General features: G+C 41.3%; 1 protein-coding gene across 1 annotated transcript in view; it reads left to right on the forward strand.

Moving 5' to 3' along the window:
• erfl3 (Ets2 repressor factor like 3) overlaps positions 1–25444 on the forward strand; it is a 63488-nt gene that overhangs the window by 25719 nt on the left and 12325 nt on the right. The window contains exon 2 of the mRNA XM_085177678.1: positions 20289–20523. Coding sequence (XP_085033804.1) covers positions 20289–20523 — 235 coding nt within the window. The remainder of the gene's footprint in view (positions 1–20288; positions 20524–25444) is intronic.

The raw sequence follows: 25444 nt of genomic DNA on the forward strand, positions 1-25444 counted from the left end.
AACAAAATAAATTTTGGATATTAATCAGATTTGGAGCTCTTTTTGTGTAAGATATTGAAAGTTGTTGGCTGCAGGACTTAGAACTTGGACCCTTCATAAAGAACAGCTTTACTAGAGGACCAACTCTGCCCTCAGTAGGTTTACTACCTTTTTATCCAAGTATACCATGTCCTTCGGCACTCGCTTTAAAGACCTCCACTTGTGTAAGAGGTTATGCCATCAACATTTCAAAAACCCAATATTATAACAATAGAATTTGTGGAAGCAGGTTTATTGGATTAACTCTTTATTCATCGATCTATATTAGACTCAGAGATTCATTATTTAACTTGTCCTTCAATAAAACTGTTATATGAAAAGCAGAAATCCAGGTCAGGGGCAGTCAATGTGCTTTGTAAGAGAGCATAAAGGTTTTCACTAATGCTTAAAAACTTAGCTTATGGAAACTGAATGGAAACAATTATAGGAAAGATTGTAAAAGCAGTATTAAGATATAACAGTGGCTCTTAATGGCGCTTTATTTACTTACCTTAGACCTAAAGTTCTACTATATGGTCCATCTGTCACTCCTGCACTTTTCACTGAGCCCTTCCAAAACACATCAGAGTTTTTCCACCAACAAAAATGCCTGGTGGGGAAAAAAACTAAATTAATGAATTAAATAAGGTGACTATATAAACAGGTGTCTGTGCAAGTACAGTCACATTAAGCTCTGATTTAAAAATCACTCCAATAGAGAGACCTATCCTTGAGTGCAGTGAGCTTGTGTGCATGCGCCTGTGCTCCAAGTGTCAGTTATATGTGGAGATCTGACATTAAACTATAATGAAGCAGATTCAGTTTATCGTGACCCTCACAATAATGGTATTAATTTAATGCATTAGTGGGGAAATGAGCTAAGAGTTGCCTTGATTTGTGAAGTATTGCTGCTCACTTTGACAGTCAACCAAATGTAAACCTTTAGGCTTCAGTTTTTTTGTAATTATCCACTTCTACATTGTAATATTTTGAAGTAAACCATGAATAGCATACGTAGGCTCAGTTTTGCAGACTTAGGAAGTCAAGTGCTAGACCATAATTTTTTTTCTTGAAGTTATTTTAAACTTGGCCTAAACATGTCTGTGAAACCTGCTGCTAGAGTGGCAGTTTTGGTAGACACTAGGCACTGCTTTGTCTCTCTACTTTAAAAGGCATAGTGATAAATATTCTTGCTTCCAGAGCACAGTCCTGAAATGTTTTAGAAAGAAGCAGCTCATCCTAAATTGTTAGACATCTGGTGTAAAGATCAGGTGTCTCACTGCTTTGTCTCTCACTTGTCATTACGCATCCAGAATGATAATTCACCGTAAAACAAGTGTCGGCAATGTGTCGCCTTCAGACAAGACAATAGCCCTCTGTGTATGTGTGTGTTCATGACTCAGTTGTCTTTCACTGTGTTTCATAAGATTGTTTATTTTGTGTTGCAGGAAGCAGAAGAAAAAAAAATCACAATAGGGGCGTTTACAATCAAAGAGCGAGTGGCCTTGCAGAGTCGTTTGACGTGTGACATGTTAGCGGCAACACACATGATGTGCTTCATAACTCCCACACCCTTTGTTTTCTTTGCAACAAATTGATGCACATCAAAATGGGTTCAAACCATCATGCTGGTAAACATTGTTGTTGTTTTTAAGAAAACCATGCAACTTTTATTTGTAGTTTTGTAGCAACTGGAAACACAGTGGACAAAGCAAACCCTATATTTGAAGTTAAAAGAGTAGGCAAGGTGGCCAAAAAGACTTAAGCCACTGACAAGTCATCTGTCCATGCTCATGTCTTCTCATTTTCATCCTTGACTGAATCCTAAGCTCTATTCTTACACCTAAGAGAACAGCTACACTGATCATTGCATTGAAGCTGAAAGAATTTGGACTGTTTCTAACTCTCAGCGGTTCCCAAGTGTTTGTTTGCTTTTGGGAACTTAAAAGAGAAGTTTTCCTAATAAAGGAGGAAAAAAACCAAATGCATACACTGGCAGAATCTAGTCACAGTCTTTTTGACCTTGTGCATAATGACTGATTTAGACCTCTGCACGGGAATCTTTGTAGAGCCCACGACGTAACCTTCGTAAGTGGCTGACTTTGTTGCCGGCGTTTGTACTTGTGCCGGTGCATTACGTGTTAAATGCTTTGTGCTCATGTCCCTTGGTTTTCTTTGTGGTGCCAGCCATTATAGAAAAAGGATTATGTAGTTTGTTATGCTGTATGATTTAAAGATATGTGGCAAAAAATGGGAAATGCACAGGAGGAATCGATGGTACTGGACAAGTGAGGTTTGAGTTGGGTTTATTTGGCGCTGAAGAGCAAAATGAATAATGAAAACCCAACATAATGATGTGCTGTGTTACCCAGGCAACCTGGAAGGTAGCTTCACCCTGATTCATTCAGAAGTCATCCCAAATTAATAAAACTTTGTATGGTTTTTGAGCCCTAAGTGCAATCACCAAAATGAAAGGCAAAGACTTGGCTAGAACTTAGCTGGCCTGTGGTCTCAGCTGCCATCTTAGGTGCGATGGTGTCGAATGTCTTAGGGAACCTCTGTGGTCTCTTTAAGGCACTTATCAAAGAAATTTCTAAATTCACCAGTGAGATAGCTATTTGCATATTTTATGCTTTAGAATAAAAACTAAAATACAAATTTTCCAGTGTCTAGCCAGAAATCTACTGTATTTAAAACAAGGAAAGGGAAGTTGCAAAATCCCAGTTGCCTGAGTAACACTCCAGTGTATTTTCTACCTTGTTGTATGTCAGTCACCAGCATCCTGTGCTGTTACTGGTAGCCACTTCCATCGCTCACCTTGAAGTCAGACAACGCGAGACAGAGCGCGAGTGTCTTGCACCAACAGCACTTAATGTGTGGCTACAGGTTGCTGCATCGTCTGGCATGCATGCCGAACCATTCCAGTCTGGCAGTCACAAAAAGTCAGCAATGTGTTAATGAATCAACAGGTGAATTACTGCACCTGTACTACTATTTAATGTGTTTCCAACAGAGGGCGCTGTATTTATTATGGCAAACAAAAGTCTTTTTTGTGCTATATTACAGCACCATAAATACATAAAGTTGGAATTAATGGCATACTGTAAAAATCCAGCCCTGCCTACCAAGTTCATGGAGTTCATGAACTTGGTGTGCCATATTTCAAGTCATTTGCTTGCCTTATCTTAGTCGGTATGAAAAAAACTGCCTTTATGGGTTATGATTTCACAGAAGTGCCTTCTCCTGAGGTATGTTTGTTAAGCAGTAATAATATCATGCTGTAGATATACTCTACTCCAAATAAGCCATAAAGTATTTGTCGTAGGTGGTGGAGGTAGAGCTTCCTGCTCCATCCCGAGTGTTACAGATGTCACATGATGGAGCCTTTTGTTCTCTTTAAACTCTGCTTACCATGAACCGTGTTGCAGGACAACTGAGTTGTTTTAACGCTTGAGTCTATGTTTGCTTTGCCCGGCTTTTGGAAAGGGTGGAAAAGTTCCTGTGTAGCACTCAAAAGCTAGTGGACATGCATGCACACCCTCTTGCGCGCGCGCGCGCGCACACACACACACACACACACACACACAGACACTCACACAGACACTCACACACACAGACACTCATACATACACACACACACACACACAGACACACACTGTCATGTTGTGCAGACCTCCATCTCCTGACAGCTACCTGTTGCTGGCAGATTCAGACTCCCACTCTTTTTCTCTCTTGTGTCTCTTCATCTTACTCCCTTGCTCCAGCTCTGCTCTTTTCTTTCTAATACCTGGCCTATTTGAGTCAGTGTTCCAGGCTTGAAAGGATTAATTGCCATTTATGCTTTATTTTTTTGTTCTGTTCATTTCTGAAGGTTTATTTTTAGGCCTTAAGTGTCTGGTTGCTAGGAGACAGAGAGTTAGAGAGGGCGAGAGAATGGAGGAGAGTTTGCGTTGTGAAGGCTGAATTACAAACACATTCACACACTGAGTCAGCACTGACGCACGGTCACACACATAAATATACACACACACACACTGGGTGTTTCGGCCTGTAGCTGTTATTGTGGACTTGTTTTTCTGGTTCTGTGAATCTTTTCAGCAGCTCTGTGTGTCACTGTCATTTACTGTTTGGATGCCAACTCCTCTGTAGCACCTGTGCTCACGTGCGCATTTAAATGTGTGAACGTTTATGTGCGTACATGCAGATTTTCTGACAGAATACTTGTGGGGATAGTTGCATTCAATTAATGTAGCACCGTCAGCTACGCCGCTAATTGTGACGCATGTACCAAACAGAGGAATTGGGTGGATCTCATGCACACTCATGGAGGAATGGGATTTTATGTTTTTACTAGTAGCCTGTATCAGCAAGAGGACTCTGGGTCATTCACATCCACATCAAAGAGTAGGGCAACATTTCAAGGCACACTATTGTTTATATCTGCAGAAAATCAATGAGAGTTTTGATTATATTGCCAGATGAAAACACTTTTGAGCATTACATACAGTTTAGTTTACTTACTAGAAGCTCCACAAGCTTATAACTTATACCCATCCCCTTATGAGACACTTTCAGGCAATCTCTTAAGTGTCTCTCAGAAGATGTTTGGTTTTCAAGAGCCTCTTTAGCTTGATTGACACCATGTTAGTATTAGTTAATGCTCTAAGGCTAAAGGCCATTGATATCCCCGGTACAGCAAAATCTCAGGTAGCATAACATTTATGTGGTTTTATGTGTTTATATTCACATGCATGAAACCTATACACGCACATGTATAATAAGTATTACAAGCTGATAGTAGAACACAGTCACATGGTGTAAGAAGCATCAGTGTTGTGTTATAGTAATAATTTTTAATCTCCTCATCTATGCTTATATATAGCAGTTCTGAGATGCAATATCGTTGTGTAATTATAGGACAGTATTGCCTGCAGCGGTTTTGATTTGTTGCCTGATTTCAGCACATATCAGAAATGACATGCATATGCACACAGGAAACAGATCTGTTGTTGTGGTGCATACAAAAGTTGCTAACATCCTGTCCCGCTCTAGTGGCACATTCCAGGAAACCACCTCCCAAAAGTGCCACCTATCTCTTAAATACACACAAATTTTCTAGACCTGACAGATATGTAGCTGGGTGGTGGCACACCTAATTTGCTCCTGTGTGACAAAACCAACCTTTTGACCCATTGACCTTTTAAAACACAGTTACAGTAACAGTAACCTACACATGTTTCCTCCCTGCGTATTTATATATAGTTTTCAGCCAACCAGTTCATCTTTTAAAGGTGATTTGGATCTTTCCTATTTTTTTAAATAAAAGCTTGAAAACACACATCATATAGATGTTGAGGTAATGCTGTAGTGATTTGGCAGTTGTTGAACCCATACGCTCCTACACACAGATGTGTGCACAGAGAGTTATGGGCAGTAGTGAGTGTAGGCAGTGTTTTGTTGAACCAGAAGTGGAGAGTCAGCTGGCAGCTCTCTTCCAAGCTGTTGCCCGGGCCAGTACATTAACACCAGTCTGTGAGGTAGGTACACAGAGTGAAGGAGATGAGAGAGGCGCCTGTAGCCTTTAACATGGCTGTGTTAGAGAGTAACAGCTTCTCCCTAAAAGTTACTTTAAAGGAAATTATTAACCGTTTTCACACATGCATTGCAGCCCTCATCTTTTTCAGAAGGAGGTGTGCGTGGGGATGCAAATGTTTGATCGGACATTAAACGGCCTTTAACGTGCTAGGGCTCCTCGTACATAGTCTGTGAATAATAGTAAGGCTGGATGATTAATCTGATTTTAATTTTGGCTACAGTGTTGTCTTTCAGTGATTCATAAGCAAGATAATCAGGGGGAATTATTACTTTTTGGCAGTCGTTATCACTGCGAAGCTCTCATTTTGTTTTGTGTCGCACATTAGGAGCAGATCTTTCATTTAAAGGCGTGCGTTTTGGTTTCCACCTTAAAGCCCAGACTTACAATGACAGAAAGCCAGCATTTGGTCGATAAGAACTGTCTAGAGGAAGTAACAGTCTTTAAAGATTTCTGTAGATTTACCTGTGAAAAGATAATTACCAGTTACAGCTGCCTTTGTCCTCAGTCTTAGAGGGTGTCTCACAGGTCACACTGTTAGTTGTCAGCTTCAGTTCTCCATTGCTCTCCTCATGGCTATCTGTTGGTCCCTTGAGGTCTACAAATCAACTGCTTTCTGGACTTCTTTTTCCAGTCATCTACACCTACGGGCATCCCGCAGATTTGGAGGCTGCAGGCATTTAGAGACTGATAGCTGACTTTGCAAAAGTCCACTTTTTTTTTCCATTCATGTGTTTGTTTTTCATATGCACCCTTATTTAGATGGGTTCACCACAGCAGATAGCTCTGCATGTTTTGAATTGGCAGATGGCTTTCCTGACGTAACCCCAAAGGTATTTGTGTCCCTTCCCAGGATCGAACCATGGATCTTTTGCTTGTTAGGTGAACGTGTAAACCAAATAATCTTGTTAAAAAAATCAACATGGTCTGTCCTGTCGACTTCTCTACCATTGACAGTTGGAGTTAATTTGTAGTTAGTGTGTTGCAATGTTAATTCTGTGTGGACAAGTCACAAAAAACAGGCAGGCACACAGGCATCCTCAGACCCTTGTGCTCACTTTTTGATGACAAAATTTACATCACTCAGACCTGAACGGACCCTAGTGCACTTGCAGACATGGAAAGTATAAACATGTATAAGACCTCACAGGGTTAACTGGAAAACAGTTCCTGTTCCACAAGAGTCGCTTCTTATCAGGCTAAGTTTTTAACTTTTAGATTTAGATAAATAGGTGTATCTGTAGGAAAATTGGATTGTATTTTATTGTAAAGGAGAAAATTCAAAGCCCTGCTCACACATCTCCCACACACTAATGAAAACACTGTTGACATTTTATCATAAATGTTACAGCAAAAGAAACAAAGAGTTGTGCTGAAAGTGATAAGACTCTTGTATAATCAGAAACCAGCATTATAACTGTGTTTAATACTATTATTTGTTTTACCTCCCAGTACCTCAAATACAAAGACCACGAGCAGTGTTGACACATTATGATTTTAGAAGCACTCACATTTTATTCCAGTGTTAATGTCACATTGGGATTAACACCGAGTGTCCTGTTTCCTTTGTCCTTTATCGTAGCGTGCTTTGAAAGTCACCCACAGTGTTACAGTGTGGCAATTAAAGCTCCTGCACAGTTTGAATTCTCCACATTTAGGTTTTGGGGGTTTCTCTCCTTCATGTGGCCCAAGAACACATGATTTTGATAGAGGACGGCTAATATTTCATGCATCTTTGCTGATTGAACTGCAAACTGAAACACTTCATAGTATTGCCATTGTTTGTACTCAGCCAGACATCGCAGTGTTGCACCGCTGCACAATCAGATTGAGACAGCTACCAGCTGATGCATCACGTAAACTTCACAGGTCATATTTTCCTGGTTAAATTTTCATTAATCAGTAAATTACGTGGACCAACTTTTAGTTAGAGAAAGTGGCTGTTTACAGGAATTCAAAGCTGTATTATGCTATCATTAACGTATTTAATAAATGTTGGTAATTTCAAAATATATATCATATAAAAGTGTAACTTAGATTTTTTTTTACCTTGGCTTTTGTGCCAGTGAAGCATGTAGGTGCATGCTTGTGTGTGTCTGTGTGTATATTGATGTCTTAGGAGAGACGTTAATGTCCTGGGAGCAGACCGTCACTTTGGTGAGAGTAAATATACCTAAAAGCGCCCTGAGAGCAACAGGACTCTTCTCTCACTGACACAATATTATTCTGCTGTTCTCCACAAGCTCTGGGGAACTCGCACACACACACACACACACACACACACACACACACACACACACACACACACACACACACACACACACACACACACACACACACACACACTTTCTCTCTCTCCCACCAGGCTTGTTTATGAGTGTGATTACACAGAGTGAGGTCCGGTTGTCCAGCTCACCTGAGAGCGCATCAGGTGCAGTGCCCTGGGGCTTTGTGTCTGTTTGCGTTTGGACAGTGCTGTGTATTTTTTGGAACGGCTCACTTTTTGTGCCTGACAGTGAGTTTTTGTTTTTGTTTCCTGTTTTATTCCTTCTGTTACTGTGTGAAAAAAAGAGATAGTGTTTGTTTAGGTGTCCCATGTGGTTAGATGCCAAACTCCTGGGTCCTAAATTCAACCTCTCACGAACAGTGTCAGCATCTTTAGCATCCAGGCGACTTCTCTGGGGTAATTAAATATTTATTGCATTGGTTTTGCCCGGTGTTTAGTCAGTTAATATACAATTATGCTGGACAAATTCACTGGTCAGCCGCTGGCCGATTTCAGCTGGTCATTTTTTTTCACAGTATAAATGATGTGAAAAAGAAAGTACAACCTCTTTTCATGCTAAGCTTCAGTATTAGGACATAATTTTAAAAAAACATATCATCTTTCGCAGGTTCTAAAATGACATAAATACAATCTCAGATAAATCATTACATGACACAGATTACACTGTGCCATAATTTATTTAACAAAAACCAAGTTAAAATCCAGGACAACTCCCACGATCCCACACGACTCCAAAACATCATTTTGATTAAGAGATCCTTAACAGCAGAAATTGCTGTTATATTTTTTATGCCACACTAATTTCTAATTTCTAAGAATACTTTTTTAAAAACTGATTTCCCAGCTTTCAGACAGATCCAATACAGATTATAATTTTTTTCTTTTTTATTAACGTTGGGAATACTGAATTTCTGTTGAAAACACTGTAGCTCATGCCCTACTTTAAACTTTCTTCAGTGTGTCTGAAGTTAATCAGAACTTGTGCATCTATTTTATGCTGACTGACACTCTGCAGCTTTCAAAGTCATTTCCTGAAATGTGCAAATCAACTGCACCAGTACTAAAACACACTAATTTAGTGCTTAGTCAGTTGCTCAATTAGAGTAAAACCCGAACCACACTCTGTTCATAGTCTTGCCCTAAACTAATGGATATTTATGTTGTGACTTACCAAAGCCCTTTACAGTTTAGCAGTGGAGCATGTAAACCAGACCTGGAGGGCTTGTTCTGGAAGAGAGAGTCCCTATGGACGTGTGTGCATTTTCTTCCTCTTTACTGCTCCTCCCCTCGGTTTCCTGGAAAAGACGTCTGTGTGCGTGCTAGAAGACGCGCTGCACAGATCCGAGCCGAGAGAAGCAGGGAGAACAAATTGCTCATCTTACATCATCCTGTCCTCAGTCTCTGTGTCACTTGTGTCCTCATCGCACTTCTGTACTTTCCCTCTTCCCCCGGTCCATGCTGTGTATTCGTTCTCTCTCTCTTTGGCTCTCCCACTGTTGAACAATAACCCCAGTGTGTTTAAGAGAGTGTGTGTGTGGCGCTATTTTTGGCCCCTCCAAGGCCACAAAGCACTCTCTACTCCTTTGCCACTTCTGTTTCTTTCTCTTGGCTGCTATATAACAGTAAGTAAGACCCTATGGAAAGCATAACCTGTGGTGACCTCTAAGGTTACTTGATGTTTGTGCATTTTTGTGACTAATTTGCCTTCGTGGCACCAGGTGAGGTGCAGGGCATGAATGTTCTTGGCTCGGGCAAGACCTCCAGCAAGAGCAAGTTCTCCAAGGGAAATTACCCTCCATCTGGATTATTCACAACAAGCTGCATTCCTCTGGATAATTGTTTCCCAACAAATAAAACCTTCCCAGCATGTTTTTGTAAAACCGCACCAATTTCAAGCCTTTGCGGAAAAAAAGTCAAACAACATCTAACTCAAGTACTGCTGAAGTTAAAAAAAAGGACATTTATTCCTAGTTTTATTTATCTTTTTTTTTTAATATTTCTAATCCTGACTGCTTATGTGTTCAGAGATGTTAGAAATCAGTTTCTAATTAACTAGTTCTCTGATCCAACTGAAAAGAAAGCAAATAATGATAGTTGTGCGGCTTTTTTTTAATCAATTTTAGAACAAAAATGCCAAATATTCTCTGCTTCCAATCAAGATTTACTGGTTTTTCTCACTCTGATAGGATCGACTTAAGTATTTTATGAGTCTGAGACTGTCTGAAGCTATCTGAAAATGTCCTTTATAAACCATACAATGAACAGCTTGAAAGACAATCAATGTTGGCATGTAGGTGACCATCTTTAATAACTTCAAAAAACAAACATCTGGACTATGTTTTTCTAGAAGTTTGTATTTAGAGGAAAATCTTACATTTACTTTGAATAAGAAAAGACGAAAGCAGTCAGAACTTTCCCCTTCAATCTTTCCTCCTGTGACAGGTTGTCATGCTCCTGTCTTTTCTCTCTGTATGTCTCACTTTTCCACTCTTCTTCTGGTATTGGCCCTAATGAATTTTTAATGGACTTTGTGGGAAGAGTCCAGACACTTTGGGATTCAGGCATATGGGCTCTGATTACCATCCTCCTCCACCTCCTCCTGCTCCCGTGGAGCCCGCCCTCCTCTCTCTCTCTTTTCAGTCTTGCTTTCTCTGTCTCACCCCTTTGAGCCTTTCATTATCCAGTTTCTGTCCCCTCTGTTCCCTCCGCTCAGCGCTTCAGGCTGTTTCACTCATCCAAGCATCTGTGACAAAGACAAGGCCGTGTATATGAATGTGCTACAGGCAAATACCGACCGACTGTCTCTCAGTTTTAGTGCTTTTACAGGCTGTGAGTGAGCCGACACTGACCTCACCCCTCCTCGTCCACACACAAACACACTTACACTAGTTGTTTCCCAGATCCACACTAAAGCTGGGTTGAGTTAAAGCAATACAGTGCCAGCCAACTGCCGCTAATGGCTGTTCAGAGTCCCCGTATAAAAACCCTGAGTCTGCAACTCTGCTGTTAGTTTGGCACAGGCCTGTCAGTTGATTTGCTGCTGAGTAGGACTCACAGCTCTGGGAATCTCTCCTCCTCATCTTTTTTCTCACTCCTATACTTTGTCTGACTGCCCGTCTGTCTCTGCCTCCTTCCCATCAGCTCTATCCTTCTTGGCAATTGAGTCCCAGGCTGGTGATCCAGGCAGTTACTTTTCCTGTTAATTGGAAGATAATTTCACCAGCAGAGACCAAGGGACATTTTTGGTCAAGGTGATCAGAAATTCCCTGGGAAGCATGGCATCTACCCAGTCAAGACTTCATCATCACTGGATAAATGTGAACACTGTCTCCATGTAAAGTGGAGATGGAGGAATGCATCAGTTTATTGCATCAAGAAAATGAAATGCATGTTTCTTTGTTTTTGTAACCCAGCAAAAACTAAATGATTACCAAATGGTTTGGGACAGGAGCTGCCTCATTAGTTGCATGATGAACTTTTCTTCGAATTGATTTATGTACTAGATACTAAATGTACTCCTTTATAGACTTCTCCTTTTCCTGATTACAACTAAATAAAATCCATGTATATTCATGACTGTTCATGTAGTCCCCGATCTATAGTTTTTGCCGTGTAAGAGAGGATCTGACTGGAATTAAACTGTATGTGGAAACTGTCAACATGTGCAGCTATTGCTGTCATACCACAGCATGTTCTAATGGGAATGATAACAGCACTCTTGTAACCATGATTGCTGGGTAATGTTGTCAGAATGGCTTTTGGGGTTACACAGGAGAGAGAAGACGCAGATTAGGGGCGGTAAAAACTGCAGCGACACATTAAATTAATTATAAACTCCACGAAAAGCGATCCTCTTGAGAAGCTGCGACTTATGGAGCGGGCATCCATAAGAGAGCTCTCGAGCAGCTCAGCACCATTTCTCCTTCTTCATGAGTCTTGTGCTGTTTATCTTTCTCTCCCTTCCACTCTTTCCTCACTTACTAGCTTTCATCTCCTTGGGCCCCTCCTTCTCCTCTTGCATTGTGGAAGTCATTGTTGGACTGGTGAGCAGCACACATAGCTGGAATAGCAGCAGTGTTAGAAGTCTGCTAGGGGGCCTGCTGCCAATATCACACGGAGGAAAAGAGGCATCCGCACTCTCAGAGAGGAGAAGGAGGAAGGAGAGAAGCAGTGAAGGAGGAGGGGAGGGGATAAGCAATCTGACCTGGATGACAACAGACTACCAGACGAGCAATGATCTCATCGCTCCCTTAATCCCCCCTTCCCTCCATCCACCCCCTCTCTCCTCTCCCACTCGAGCCATTGTCTCTCTCTTTCTTATCCCACTCTTGTTTCCCAGATCTCCCTCCCCTGTCTCTTTTCTCCTACTTTCTTTTCTCTGTTCTCTTCTTGTCCTAGAGCTCACCCCATCTCGTCTTGCCTTCTTCTCTTTCACTTCAGCAACACCCCCATTACTCCCTCCCTTCCTTCCCCCTCCTGCTCCTCTTCTCTGTCCCTTTTGCATCACTTTCTACCACCTGCCCCTCAGTTGTCCCAACTCACAACACACACTTTTTGACACACTCACACTCTCTCCAGTGTCCCAGGGCAGAGATTAGGCGCACCCCTATCGTCAACTGCCACACCATTTTCTACATTATTGATGCAGAGCCTGTGTGTGTGTGTGTGTGTGTGTGTGTGTGTGTGTGTGTGTGTGTGTGTGTGTGTGTGTGTGTGTGTATGCTGTAATGGCTATCTGGTGTCTCCCCTGGGAGGGAGAGTGGTGAGGGAGGAAGGGAGCCAAATAGACAGAGAGTCGAGGTCAGAGAGGTTAAGTGTGGTGGTGGTGGGTGGAGGTTAGGTCATGGTCTGCAAGCTCTTCCCTACTCCTGCTTTCCCTGTGTTAGTCATCTACACAGGTTGTATGCTAAAGCACACACACCGATTCCAAAATTCCCAGTTGAACTTCTCCTATCAGTTGTATGAGGCTGAAACAAATCGGAGCGTGCACACGTGTGTGTGTGTGTGTGTGTGTGCGATAACTGATCCTCTGTGACTCAGGACTGCTTGGGCTGAGTGGATAGAAGGACAAAGACACCTGTTCTTGCTCTCAGCATTCCTCTAAACATAATCCTTACCATCTCTGTCACGCACACACTCGCTCACAGGGTCACTAAAGAGAGTCGCTTATGCTTTGTCCTCTACCAGCACCGGGCAGGCATCATATGAGGTCTTTGATGTTGAGGATTTGACAGGTAACCGATGAGTTATACATGACACCATGATGTATGTAAAGAACATACATGCACGCTGGTGCATTGCGCTCGTAGCTCTTGTGTTTTTTAAAGCGCTGCTGCTCTTGACAGTGAATCATTGGGCCTTGAATTTATTTTTAGCAACACTGCTGCCACTCCATGAAAAAATGAATGTACACAGACAAACAACAAAAACAATAATAATAATAACAGGGGGCTTTTTTTGTTTTTTTTAAGAGACGACATTTTACATAAAACGCGAAGGACAGCAATGCATCATAGTTTTAGCAAAGTTTTCTGCCATAATTCAGCACTTGAATTTGTCCTGGGGTGCCCCTGGGTGTCCTCCGAGTTGGACATGGTCTAAACACATCACCTTAGGGGGATACTAATCAGATCCTGAACCGCATCAATTTGGCTCTTTCCAATGTGGAGGAGTAACCTCTCTTGAATATTATAATTGCATTTATCCTTGAAGAAATCTATATGCTAAACATAGTACGTATACATAGCGAACATAAATATCTTCACAGCAGCAGTATACACAGTATTAGATGAGACTTTACTTTTTAAAATAACAGTACCCTTTTGCATCTCTCTTGCAGCTTGCTAAACTCCTCGTTCAGAACTAAAAGTAAATGATCTTTTTACTCATGCAAGTTAAATGATTTTTACATGCTGAAGGTTTTGCCAGTCAGCTGCTGGTTTTGTGCGCGAGGACTCTTGATTTTGTGTGATGTGTAAACACCTCACGTTGCAAGGATGCATCGTTTACCTCAAACAGCCTTTGGCCTCAGCAGCTTTGTTTCGAGGTCTGGTTTCCCAACCATCCTGTGGTTTCAGTAAAGTAAAACCAAAACGGCTGATATGAACTGACGTTTGACATTTGCAGCATTCAAGTGAAAATCTGCTACCTGAATGTTTACTACAATGAGCTTTGCTTATAATACACGTGCACCCAAATAATTTGTCATGTGGGCGCTCTATAAACCTCACCGACATATGCATATGAAAGGCGTGCGCTGTAGAGGCCGATAATGTGTCATTTTCAGTTGGAAATGTCTTCTTTTTTCACACACATGCTGTAGCTGCCGGTCTTCTAAGTGTTTGCTGTGTATCAGTTTCACCCAGTGACCTGAAGTGTGATGTGTCTGTACAGTGACCGCTGCCAAAGTCCCCAAAAAAAATCATTACGGATATCTTCACACAGTCGCTGCCAGCACAATATTTGCTATAGCAGCAATACTATTTTCTTTGCTTTCCCTTTGAGGTTTATTTTGCATTTTCTTTTTCTTCCTTTCTTTTCTTTTCTTTTCTTTTCTTTTTTTGAAGAGCCTTGCTTGGACATTCATAAAAACTCCCTGCAGACAGTAGGACTCCCAGTAAACAGTAATCTGGGCCATTCCAGATAAAATCAATCAAATCTGTAAAAAAGATCCCACCTGACCCCCTCCAAGTCAGCTTTGGCATATTTAATGACACCATGACAAATTTTGTCTTCATATTATTAGGGCTGTGCGATATGACCAAAATCTCATATCCCGATATAAGACATCTATCGTCCGATAACGATATAAATCACAAAAATTTTACATTTTCTGAAAATTCTGTGAATCTCGGGCAGCTCGACTTGTGTGAAGTGTTTCCAGCTGGGCGTCGTGTACCTGCAGTCGAGTGTTTTAACCGATGCATGAAACGATACATTTTTAGACATAGGTTGTAACAACTGCCGTTTTCTTTGTGAGTATTTATTACACAGCGTGCTGCGGGGAAAAGCCTGTTCTAACGTTTGAGTCGAAGGTTTATTTTTTAGCACCTGGCGGCTCTTTTTTGCTTCTCATCCGTAGTGCACTCTGCACTCTGTAAACACTTTCACGTGATTCAGTTTATTTTTTTGAAAAGTCCCAACAGGATCTTGAGCTTTATTCTGAAAGGTTTATGTGGAAAATAAACAAGCGGACACGCGATGGTTTTACCGTCATTGTTGCTAACGACAACGCATAAAAACAGGCTCTTGTCCGTCCATAGTGTGGTTATATTAAATATAAGAGAAGGAGAGAACTTTAAGAAATTAATATAGCCACTACAGTGACCAACAAAACGATGAAAAAATATTGCCGTAAACAGTTTACTTTGCGACACCACAAAACAAACGATAGCGTAAAATGAAACGATATACTTTTTTATATCGTCATCACAGCCCTACATATTATAAAAATATTCTGTTACAGGCCCTCAAATCACAAAGCTTTGTCTAAATTTGCTGTTTTTGAATTCACACTATCTTTTCCAACATTTTTAAACCCTCTTATCTTCTTAAATACAGGAGATAGACACAATTTTCAAGGCTGAACAACAGCAACCAAATCAATTTTACACCCACTCCCAAGTGTCATAATTTAAAGCTGAAATCTTGCACCCCCCTCAACTTTAAGCATCATGGAAAGTATTATAATTTCAACAGCAAAAGTGCACCATTTTAGAATTTACAATGTTGAGTAACATAAACAAACATTTGACCTTTATCTGTTTTCTGATAATTCTATAGAGAAAACTTCAAAAGGTGCATTTTGTGTAAACTTTTAAGAGATCATATCATCACGTGTTATAACTGGCTGGTCAAAACAAGTTATAGCATGTGAAAGGTCCTGTTTTAACCCTTAATCTTTCTTTAAAGCAGAATCTCAGGGGTCATTTGTTAACAAATGTTCTGCACTGCTCACACATTTCTTTTCAGTCACATCTTTTAGCCATCAGCTACACACATTTAAGTCTATTTGGGAGTTAAAAGTATTTTTTCCTTTGTCTGGAAAGATTGTGTTGCCATGTTCAGTAGGAGTGTTTGTGTGGGTGATTATTTTATTTTTTTAAATCGTTGCAGCAGCACGCTCAGTGAGCCAGTATGTTTATGATAGCCCCAGGTCTCCTCCCCTGTGACTGTAGGGTTTGATCATGCCAAACGTGTTTACTTGAATATTCGAAAGAGAAAGAGGAGGAGGAGGAAGAGGGGGGTGAGAAGTGAAAAAGGAAATAAAATGACAGTGAGTGAGTGTGGTGCCATTTGCGTGTTAACTGCTACCTACATATGCAAACCTGGAAAGTCTGAGAATATACAGCCACGGATGACACAGTTTGCAGCTTTTTGCTTTTTTTTTTTACACCCATGGTCATTTCACACATTGCGATGTTTGTTATGAGGAACAATAATCTTTAGTTTAAACAAACTGGCTGCCTGCACAGCTGCCGTTCGTTGGCCACCCACTATCTACATAAGAGTCAGCGCTGATAAGATCCTGTCTGGAGTTTGTAGAAGGAAAATGTGTAGGCATCTTCTACATACTTTGAGTGATATTCAAAAATCTTTCTTTTCAATCACAAAATGACTCCTGAGTAGGTGGGATGACTGAATGATTCACTGACCGTGTCTTGCAAATACACTGTGGAGGAAAACCACCAAGAAAAGGTGGTGAGAAACGAGCCTACATTAGATGAGTAAGAAGACACATAGGAAGAGCTCTTTCCTTTTCTGGTTTTATTTTTTAGTCTAAAAAACGAAGGAAGCCTAAATGCACTAGTTAAGTTACTCAAGGTGATGAAATGCTTCAATAGCAACGCTTACGGACAGATTTATAGATGTCTGGCAGATGTGCTTTGAATGAGAGAAGGCTACTGCTATATAAAATCTAATTTGTAGCAAACAAGACTGGGAGATATTGATTCATGCTTTTTTTCCCCCCTAACTTTATAGATACAAAACAAATATCAAATACAACAGGCCAACAGCCAGCTAAACAGTTTAATGCCATAGTTTCAGCTATACTAGCTATAGCCCAGAAAAATGAGAAATTAAGCTCCAGCAACAGACATAAAGACAGCTCTATCAACTATATTCAGCTGTAAGAGAAAATCAAGCATGAGATGTTAACCAGAGAAGTTCATTTTTATCTTCAGTATCATGCAGCTCCTGATTCGCATTAGTCCTCTCAGTGCTTTGTCAGTCATCACACTCCTCATCTATGTATTCAAGCATCATAAACTGCTGAGGGAGGCTCAGCACTAATAGTAGATATGGGCAGAGGTCACTAACAGCAGCTTCTGTGGTTCTCAGCACTCATCGTAATGATGGCACCACTACTTTTTATGGATTCTCAGCAGAGTCTTCAATGCTTGGGATAATTTGCTGTCTGCTTTCAAAAGGCCAGAAACTTTCAGCTGCTCCCTTATTTGCAGTGGATCACCATGGTGGATGGATGCACGTGTTTTGATTTGGCACACATTTTTATGCCAGATGTACTTCCTGACAAAGCCCACCCATTCATCCATGCTTGGTGACCAACACTAGGAGTACACTAGCTGGTGACCCCCTGAAACTAACTGGTTTTAGTTTTGAGGCTGCGTTTGTGCCTCCTCCCAGTCTCGAATTACTACACCATGGAGTAAGTCTTTTTTCAAAGTGCTAAAAAAATGAAATACGTTTTTTTCATTTGCTCATTTCTCAGCTGTTTATCAACTTGCCAAAGGAAGATGAAGCCAAACATGCGTCTCAAACACGTTAATCAGGTATTAAGATCCATATACAGGAGCTTGTGTTGTTAAGATGGCATTTAAATAAATGCACAGTGCATGCAGGATGATTATGGCTGCTGGCACCACTGACCCCCGTGTCCCTTGTAAAATAATATCCATGTAATAAACCCTCATTACTGTCAGAAAGGTATTGATTTAACTCTAGGGTTTATAGTTTTATTAGGGCAATATCTATGGTAGTTACAGCATTCTTCCATCAGATAAATTATGAGAAACGCTTCTTAATTTAATCCACTGTGTCACATGTGGCAACGCAGTGGACTGAAAGCATAATATAGAGTAAACACACAGCAGCCTTTTCATGGCATTGCATGATGTTACATGCAGGTCCTTCTGCTCGGCTATTTTTTCGGAGTAATCTGACACTTGTGCCGTTTGCAGCACACACAAAAAAAATCACACAGACTATATCGGCAGGATCGAAAGGCATTAAATGTCTCGCATAATGACACTTTAGCAGGGTGGATGCTATTTCTTCAGCGAGACAACCTCCTCACCGGAGCGTCTGTCAGAGCTCCGATGATAATTGTTGATAAAATAAAAGTTCAGTCCAGGATACATGTGGCTAAATATTACAGTGCGATAGTCTGTTTTGCTCAGTCGTGTCACATTCTCTTGACCACCCAGGCGACAGAATGTTAGTGGGAGACTTGCACAAACATTTTCAAAAAAACACACACACGCGCTGGCACAAAAACTCTTTCAAACTCGTACATTTGGGCACACACATGCTCATGCAAACAGTCATATACCCACGCCCACAGTCTCATTCTGCCTGTCTCTTGCTCTGCATTTCCTTCGTGCCGAGGGTGGAGAGAGAGAGAGATGGAGGGATAGGCAGGGGAGATGACTGGCCATGTTGTTTTGCTACAGTCAGAGGAAAGAGTGACAGCATGAGAGGAAAGAGGTGGAGGAGAGGTGGAAAGGTTTTTCGTGTGCCTAACTGTTCCATGAAGCCCACTAACGCTGCAGCTTTCAGTGTTGTAGTTTCAGTGTGCGTGTGTGTTTCCTGTAAAGAGCCACTCTGGTGAAATTGTGACCTAATCACAGCAGAGGAATGCGTTTTATGCCAAAGCTTCAGACGGTACAGATTAAGACAATTAAAGTTACAGGGGGCATGCTGGGGTTGAGCAGGTCGAGGCATGCATGCACCGATTACTAATAAGAGCCAGTCATGTAGTCAGTCATGTAGCAAGAAAATATGGATCAGAGTGCTGAAGAGGTTTAGGTTGCTTCTCTTCTCACATCCTTGCTTTTTGTTTCATCGCACATGCATTAGTTCAGGGGTTGGCTGCAAAACATATGTGAGCCTTATAATGACTGTGACACAATGATGAAAGTACATTAGACTATCAAGATTACTAATAGCCAATGGGTTTCACTTAAAGTGAAAAAGTTTAAAGTGAAAACTTCTGTTTGCACATTTAGGCAATGTTAAGCTATTAATTAGGCTAAACTCAGCCTACTTTGATAACAAAAAATAAAGCTTTATTTTATTTCTAGATGCAGATCAAACAAACCTGTAAGCCAGCAGCATTAAAGCCTAGCCTGAAGGCGTACTGATAAATTCTCTATTTTCCTCAACAATTGGATTTGATAACTAGCCACAAACTAGCAGTTTATCTTCATCTGGTGCAAATGAAGTTGTGACTCACTTATGCAAACTTGTCATAGTCACAGGTAGCCACTAAAAATGGTGTCTTGTGAGGCTCTGGAGATATAGATCCATGACCTGTGTTATTACCTCTACTGTTATCAAAATTAGGTGCGCTTTGTGTCATCAGGACAGTCATCTAAACAGTTAAAGTGAATAAAATGTAACTGGTGTAAACAAATCTTATAGAAACATCTTAGACCTTTGTTAACATTTCTTCCGGTGTGGTTAGAAAACATCTTTGAGATTTCAGAAATTTCCATTAGGTTGGTGTGAAGTGTTGATTATTAGAATAAGTCACAAATGTAAAAATGGCAGCGTGTGTTTGTGCTTCATCTCGTCTGTTTTACTCTTTTCTTCTCTTGCTGGTGTTTTTGACTTTTCTGTCCACTTACGTATTTTTCCCAGGTCTAACTTTTACTTCTCACAGGGTCTAACTGCCCAATAAAAGAGAAAGTATTTTTAGAAAAAAAGCCCTGCAGTTTATCTTATTTTTTTCTTGCTGGAAATACATGGAGGACTTGGAGAGTAGTGAGGACAGTATGAATGAGAGCACTGCACTCTGTACTAAGCTGCACTGTTGTATGTGATCTATACTTGGCCAGACACCTGTAATCTTCTTTTCCCTGTTAGCGCAGTCACCTGAAACTGCTTCCTGACTCATAACTGTAATCATATCTTAGTCTTTTCTTTTGCCTTCCTTTAAACTAGTTTTCTATAGCGTGTATTTCCCTACAGAGACAAAAGGCGAGTCATCCGGGTGCACTTCAGTTCATCCAAAAATATGTCTTTTTACTAGAATTTATGAATACGACCCGCGCTCTCTACATCACCATTCACTGTTCTTGGCAAGGCTCGAATGACCCCCCTCCACCCAACACTAATATCCCCACTCTCTTTATCTCTGTATTACAGGGTTCGCCTTCCCAGAATGGGCTTACAAGCCCGAGTCAAGCCCTGGTTCCAGACAGATCCAGCTGTGGCACTTCATCCTGGAGCTGCTCAGGAAAGAAGAGTATCATGATGTCATTGCCTGGCAGGGGGACTATGGCGAGTTTGTCATCAAGGATCCAGATGAAGTGGCTCGACTCTGGGGGGCCAGGAAGTGCAAACCCCAAATGAACTACGATAAACTGAGCAGGGCTCTGAGGTATGATGACTGAGAAATATACTGTTACCGTAAACAGTTATTTTCACATATAAAAGTAAAGTTGCTAAAACAAAAGCACTGTCAAAACAAGAACCGTACAAATTATCTTTAGTATTCATTGACATATATTAACTAATTTTAGAAAGGCGGAATCTTTTCCTTCTTGCATCTGCAGTGGTGTGTCTGAGGCTTAAAGCACTGAGGGCTACACCTAGGCCCGTGCCAAACAGCTGTTCCAGCTTTGACAAACACAGTGTGCAGTGGAGAGCGCTACAGTAACCCCTCAGCAGCACTGGGTTTAACAACTTTGCTCCAGCCTATCATTCATTCGGGAGACAGACAGCCTGCTTGTAGGGTTAACTTTTCATTCTTGTCAGTTTATAATTTTCTCAATTTAATGTTTTGCTTTTAGTAATTTTAATATACTGAAAGAAAAGAAAAAACTAAAAAAGGAGAGGCATGAACTCGGCCAGGTTGCTCCAAGCAAAGAAGGAGAATTTCTGGCCACAGCTTGAACAGCATTTTTCTTAAAGTCTGGTTTATATTTTTATTTTAGTAAACTAAAAAGCTTTTGGTTTTTATTTAGTGTGATGTAATGACCTCACAGCGGACACATTAGAATCCTCAGGGGAAATTTGGCATGTGCAGACTTTGTTTTTTTGAGGGTGTATTTGGTGACCTCATTGGCTTTAAATGCCACTGACCTGAGCAAATTTATCTATGAAGGAGTTTCCTGTGGTTGTTGATTATTAATATCAGTTAACACCAGTGATCCTTTAATGTCAAGTACTGACTTTATCATCTGATTTGTACCTGTGGATTACTTCCAGTGTGGCTTTTTGTGAAGATTTGGGGTGTATTTGAAATTGCCCGTCGGATGATTGGTTGAGTTTATTATGAATATACTCACTTATTCCTGATTTTTGAATTGTGTTTCCTACGTCTTAGGTTAATCAAGTTGGGCATGTCGGTAAAGGAAATGGCATTAAGACCAAATAACCCTATAAAACAAATCAAATCTGAGCCACAGAGCAGCTGCTTTTCATTGTGTTTATTTGGCTTTTACAAATAGACTTTAGTTCACAGTATTGATGGATAGATGAAAACCCAATAGAAGTTACATGTTAAAAACAACTTTCAGCATATTCAGAGCTGAATATTACAGGGATCACATACCCCAAGGGGCTCTTCTCAGCTGCTCGCTGTAAGCACTGTATCTCATTCACTGTGTCTTGTTGTGTACTGCCAAACAGAGCCAAGATTAAGCTAAGCACTTTAAAGAAAGCCACATAGGCCATTAAAGGAGGGAAATGCTTTGAATTGCTTAATTTAGGGCTGGGAAGGCTTATGCACGCTCATTTACACTGCTGAGATTAAGATAACTTCTACAGATGGTATCCTCTGGGGACAGAGGGAATTAACATGGACTTCTTGTGTGCGCATACAAACATTCAGACTTGCAATCTGGATTTAGAAATCCTGAATTAGAGAGAAAAAAAGAACGTGGATGGGAATATTTCTGGTCAGGCTCTGTATTTATAGCACGTCCATCCTCTGCTGCTGTAACAGATTTGAAGCTCAAGCTCCACTAAGTGCTTATATATAGTGGGTCTTAGTGCCCTCTGATGGACCAGACTTAGAGCCTGATTATCAACAAGGTCCCCACACAGGAGTTCACTCCTGTTTGGGGAAGTTCACTCCTGTGTCCTCATCCAGCTTCCAGCAGCCAGGTCGTCTCCCTCTAAAGTGAGCTGGCTTATAGCGATAAGGACAGTCAACAAAACAACACGCACACAAACAAACATGCACCTTTGCGTTGTCACCTGATTTGACACCGGAGCTCCTCCAGTGCTCGAAATGAAGCCTCTCAAGACACATTAATAGTAATGTGGCAACAGGATTAGTGGCACCGAAGACTGATGAAGTTATAAAACAGGCATGTGTGCATGGTAACAGTCCCCATATGGAGTAAACTGTTGGAAAACAGGCCACCTCACGTCCTTCATGTGGAGAAAACCTGGAGTCTGCTAATAATGGAGACCACAGTCGACATGTGGCAGTTAGCCTACACACACATGCACACACATTTAAAAGGCGGGCTTGTTTTGAAGTGTTCGTTTTATCACTTTGGACTGTGTAATTATTATTTTTACCTCAGTGATCTTGTTCTTTCCTGTCTGCCGTGCACATGGTGGAAATTCCCTTAATCAGGACCAATGCATTGTGTGCGGACTTGAGCGTATGTGTGTTGGCTTTCCGTCGATGGGACGCAGCCTCGGTCCATGCGTCATCCTGGCCTCCCGCTCCCACGACCACTGTGAAATTCCCACTCCTGTTGAGAGGATTACTCTCACACTGCGCGAGTGTGTGTTTATGTGCGTGGAAATGTGCGTGTAGACGTTAAGAGGTTAGACTGTCCTGTTTTTTAATTTGATAATGAATCCGTTTGTTCTGTTCTTTTGCACCGAATCAAACCAAAAGAGAAAAATAAATTCAGGCTGTCGCTCTGTTTTTTAGATCTTCAGTCTCAACCGTTAAGATCAGTGCTGCCTGACATTTCAGGTGGAGTTAATGAATGAAAGAACGGGCACAATCTATAATCCTCAGCTCCAATTTAATAATGAGAAATAAGTCAATAGGCTGGAGAAATAAAGATTTCCACTGATGAAAAGACCATGACTTAAACCTTCCTCCTAGTCCTTGCACCACTCTTTGCTGTCATGAAGTAACTTAGGGAAAATGAAGCCTTTTGCCAATCATTCATTGCACAGTTTTGGCTTAATGAGTGCAATCACGCTAAGAGGTCCCAGCTCCTTGAAACCTCCAGGTCCCCTGCCTGCCAGTCAGCAGCCAGCGTTAGTGGTCAGAGGTCAGCGGTATTGCCATGCACAGCTGGTAAAGATTACCAACACGGCGCATGTGTGCATTCAGATGCACAAATGCACCATTGTGCAGACTCTCGGCCAAGCATGGATGCTGGAACACATGTTTTAAGCGCTTGCTTCATTGCCAACATTTATTTAATTGTGATGGGACACCACAGCTGGAAGGCTGCCACTGCAGAAGTGTGCATAAATAGAACAACAATTGTTTTATTGTAGGCTAAAATTACATGAGAACATGCACTTAACATGGGGACCGAACTAGAAAACACGACTTCACATTTTTTATGAGGATTTATTTATAAATGTGTGGAAGTAAGCACTAACTGAGAGGGAGGGAACCAGTGGTTGGCGGATAGAGATTACTGATCTGTGGTTGACGCAATCTTAACTGAGTTGAGGTGGAAGTCCTAGGAATGACCGAGCTAGGGAGGATAATTAATCCAGAGTGGAGTAGTTAAGTGAGGGGGCGACTATGGAGAACACAGTTTGAACAGGAGTGGTTCAGAGGCGGGGGCCAGGCAGGCCAAAAACAGGAGCAGAGGAGAGCAGACAAAGTTAGAAAATTGTTCAAGTAGCAAAAACAAGTGCTGGAACAAAACAGTTGCTGAAACTGAAAGCTAGCAGTGCGGTGGAGTTGCAGCAGTCCAACTCCCTGAAACCACTCCTGTAATCAGACAAACGCACACAGTAGCGAGATAAAACCCTTCTAACTAGAAGGATGAGGAAGCTGAGGCAGTGAGTCTGACACACGATACGCTGTTTTTGATTACTTTGGGGGCAATTAATCATATTTTATTTACAATGACAATTTTAATGTCCATCAATTATTGAAACCAGACAACTGCTCTAAAGTGATTACTGTCCCACATGCAGCTTTGCAATAATGGTCTAAATTTGCCTTTCCTTTTGGCCCTCCATAAAAGTCTATGTCCACATTTATTTAGTGTAATCAACTGATTAAAGTTCAAGGAAATCCACTTAGTATAAAAAGCAACATTCTTCTTTTTAAAAGTATAATAAACCAACTATTTATGATTCTTATTTTTCAGTAATCCAGCAGAACTAGGCCAAGCTGGCACCATGTTTGTGTGTCTTGGCCTATCTTTTCCTGAAATACAGTAGTAATTTAAAAAAAAAAAAAAACAGCAGTAAAACTGGTTATGATTGGTGCTCACGAAGTGTAACCTGGTGACCACATGTAAGCAGCTGGCTGCAGGAAATATTGCTGCCTATGCACACCCTGTTACTCACTCAGCTGGCTGGGCCTGTTTGTAGGTCAGAAGGTCTTTAACTGTTGCACTGCTTTGTGTGGAAACTCCCAGGGCCAGAGAGAAAGTGCAGAGGGAGCACCCAGCGACAGTACCACTGTATCACTTAGTGTTCAACATATGTGCATTGTCTTTCCATTGTCTCAATCTGCAGCATGTATGTGTTCAGCATACATGAGCACTGTGTGTATGCCTTTGTCCCCACTGAATGAGGCCTCTGTTTTCTATGAGGGTGGAAAGCATGCACACACCAGAGTGTGCTCGAATACATATATTGTACCCGCCGAGCATGTGACCGGCCTGATCGGACCCTGACACGATCTTCCTCTTCACACACCGACACACACCATGTATATGCCATGTATATGCTCATCACACCACCACCCAACCAACGCAAACGCATTTAATTTCCTTTTTTTGAGTCAGTAAACACTTGTCAAATGTAGCTCCCACACAAAGGACTTTTATCTCTGTAATTTGTACACACCTGAGTGTGAGCAGCTGGTGTGTGTGTATGTGTGCATATGTGTAGAGGAAGATCTAGCTGGGATGTGTGTGTGTGTTTGTGTGTAACAGCCAACGCTGACGAAAGAGGCAGAAAATAAACATGGGACGCATGGGGAGCATTGTAATCCCAACTTCCTGTCACAGTCAGCTCCTATTTACAGCCCAACAATGGCAAGGCACAGCCTGTGCAGACACACGTGCACGTGAGCGGGTGATTCATTTCATTTTTAGTGCTGACATTTGTGTGTGCATATGGAGAGA

Source organism: Neolamprologus multifasciatus, chromosome 11 (genome assembly GCF_963576455.1).
Source record: "Neolamprologus multifasciatus chromosome 11, fNeoMul1.2, whole genome shotgun sequence".
In the NCBI taxonomy this organism is placed as follows: Eukaryota; Metazoa; Chordata; class Actinopteri; order Cichliformes; family Cichlidae; genus Neolamprologus; species Neolamprologus multifasciatus.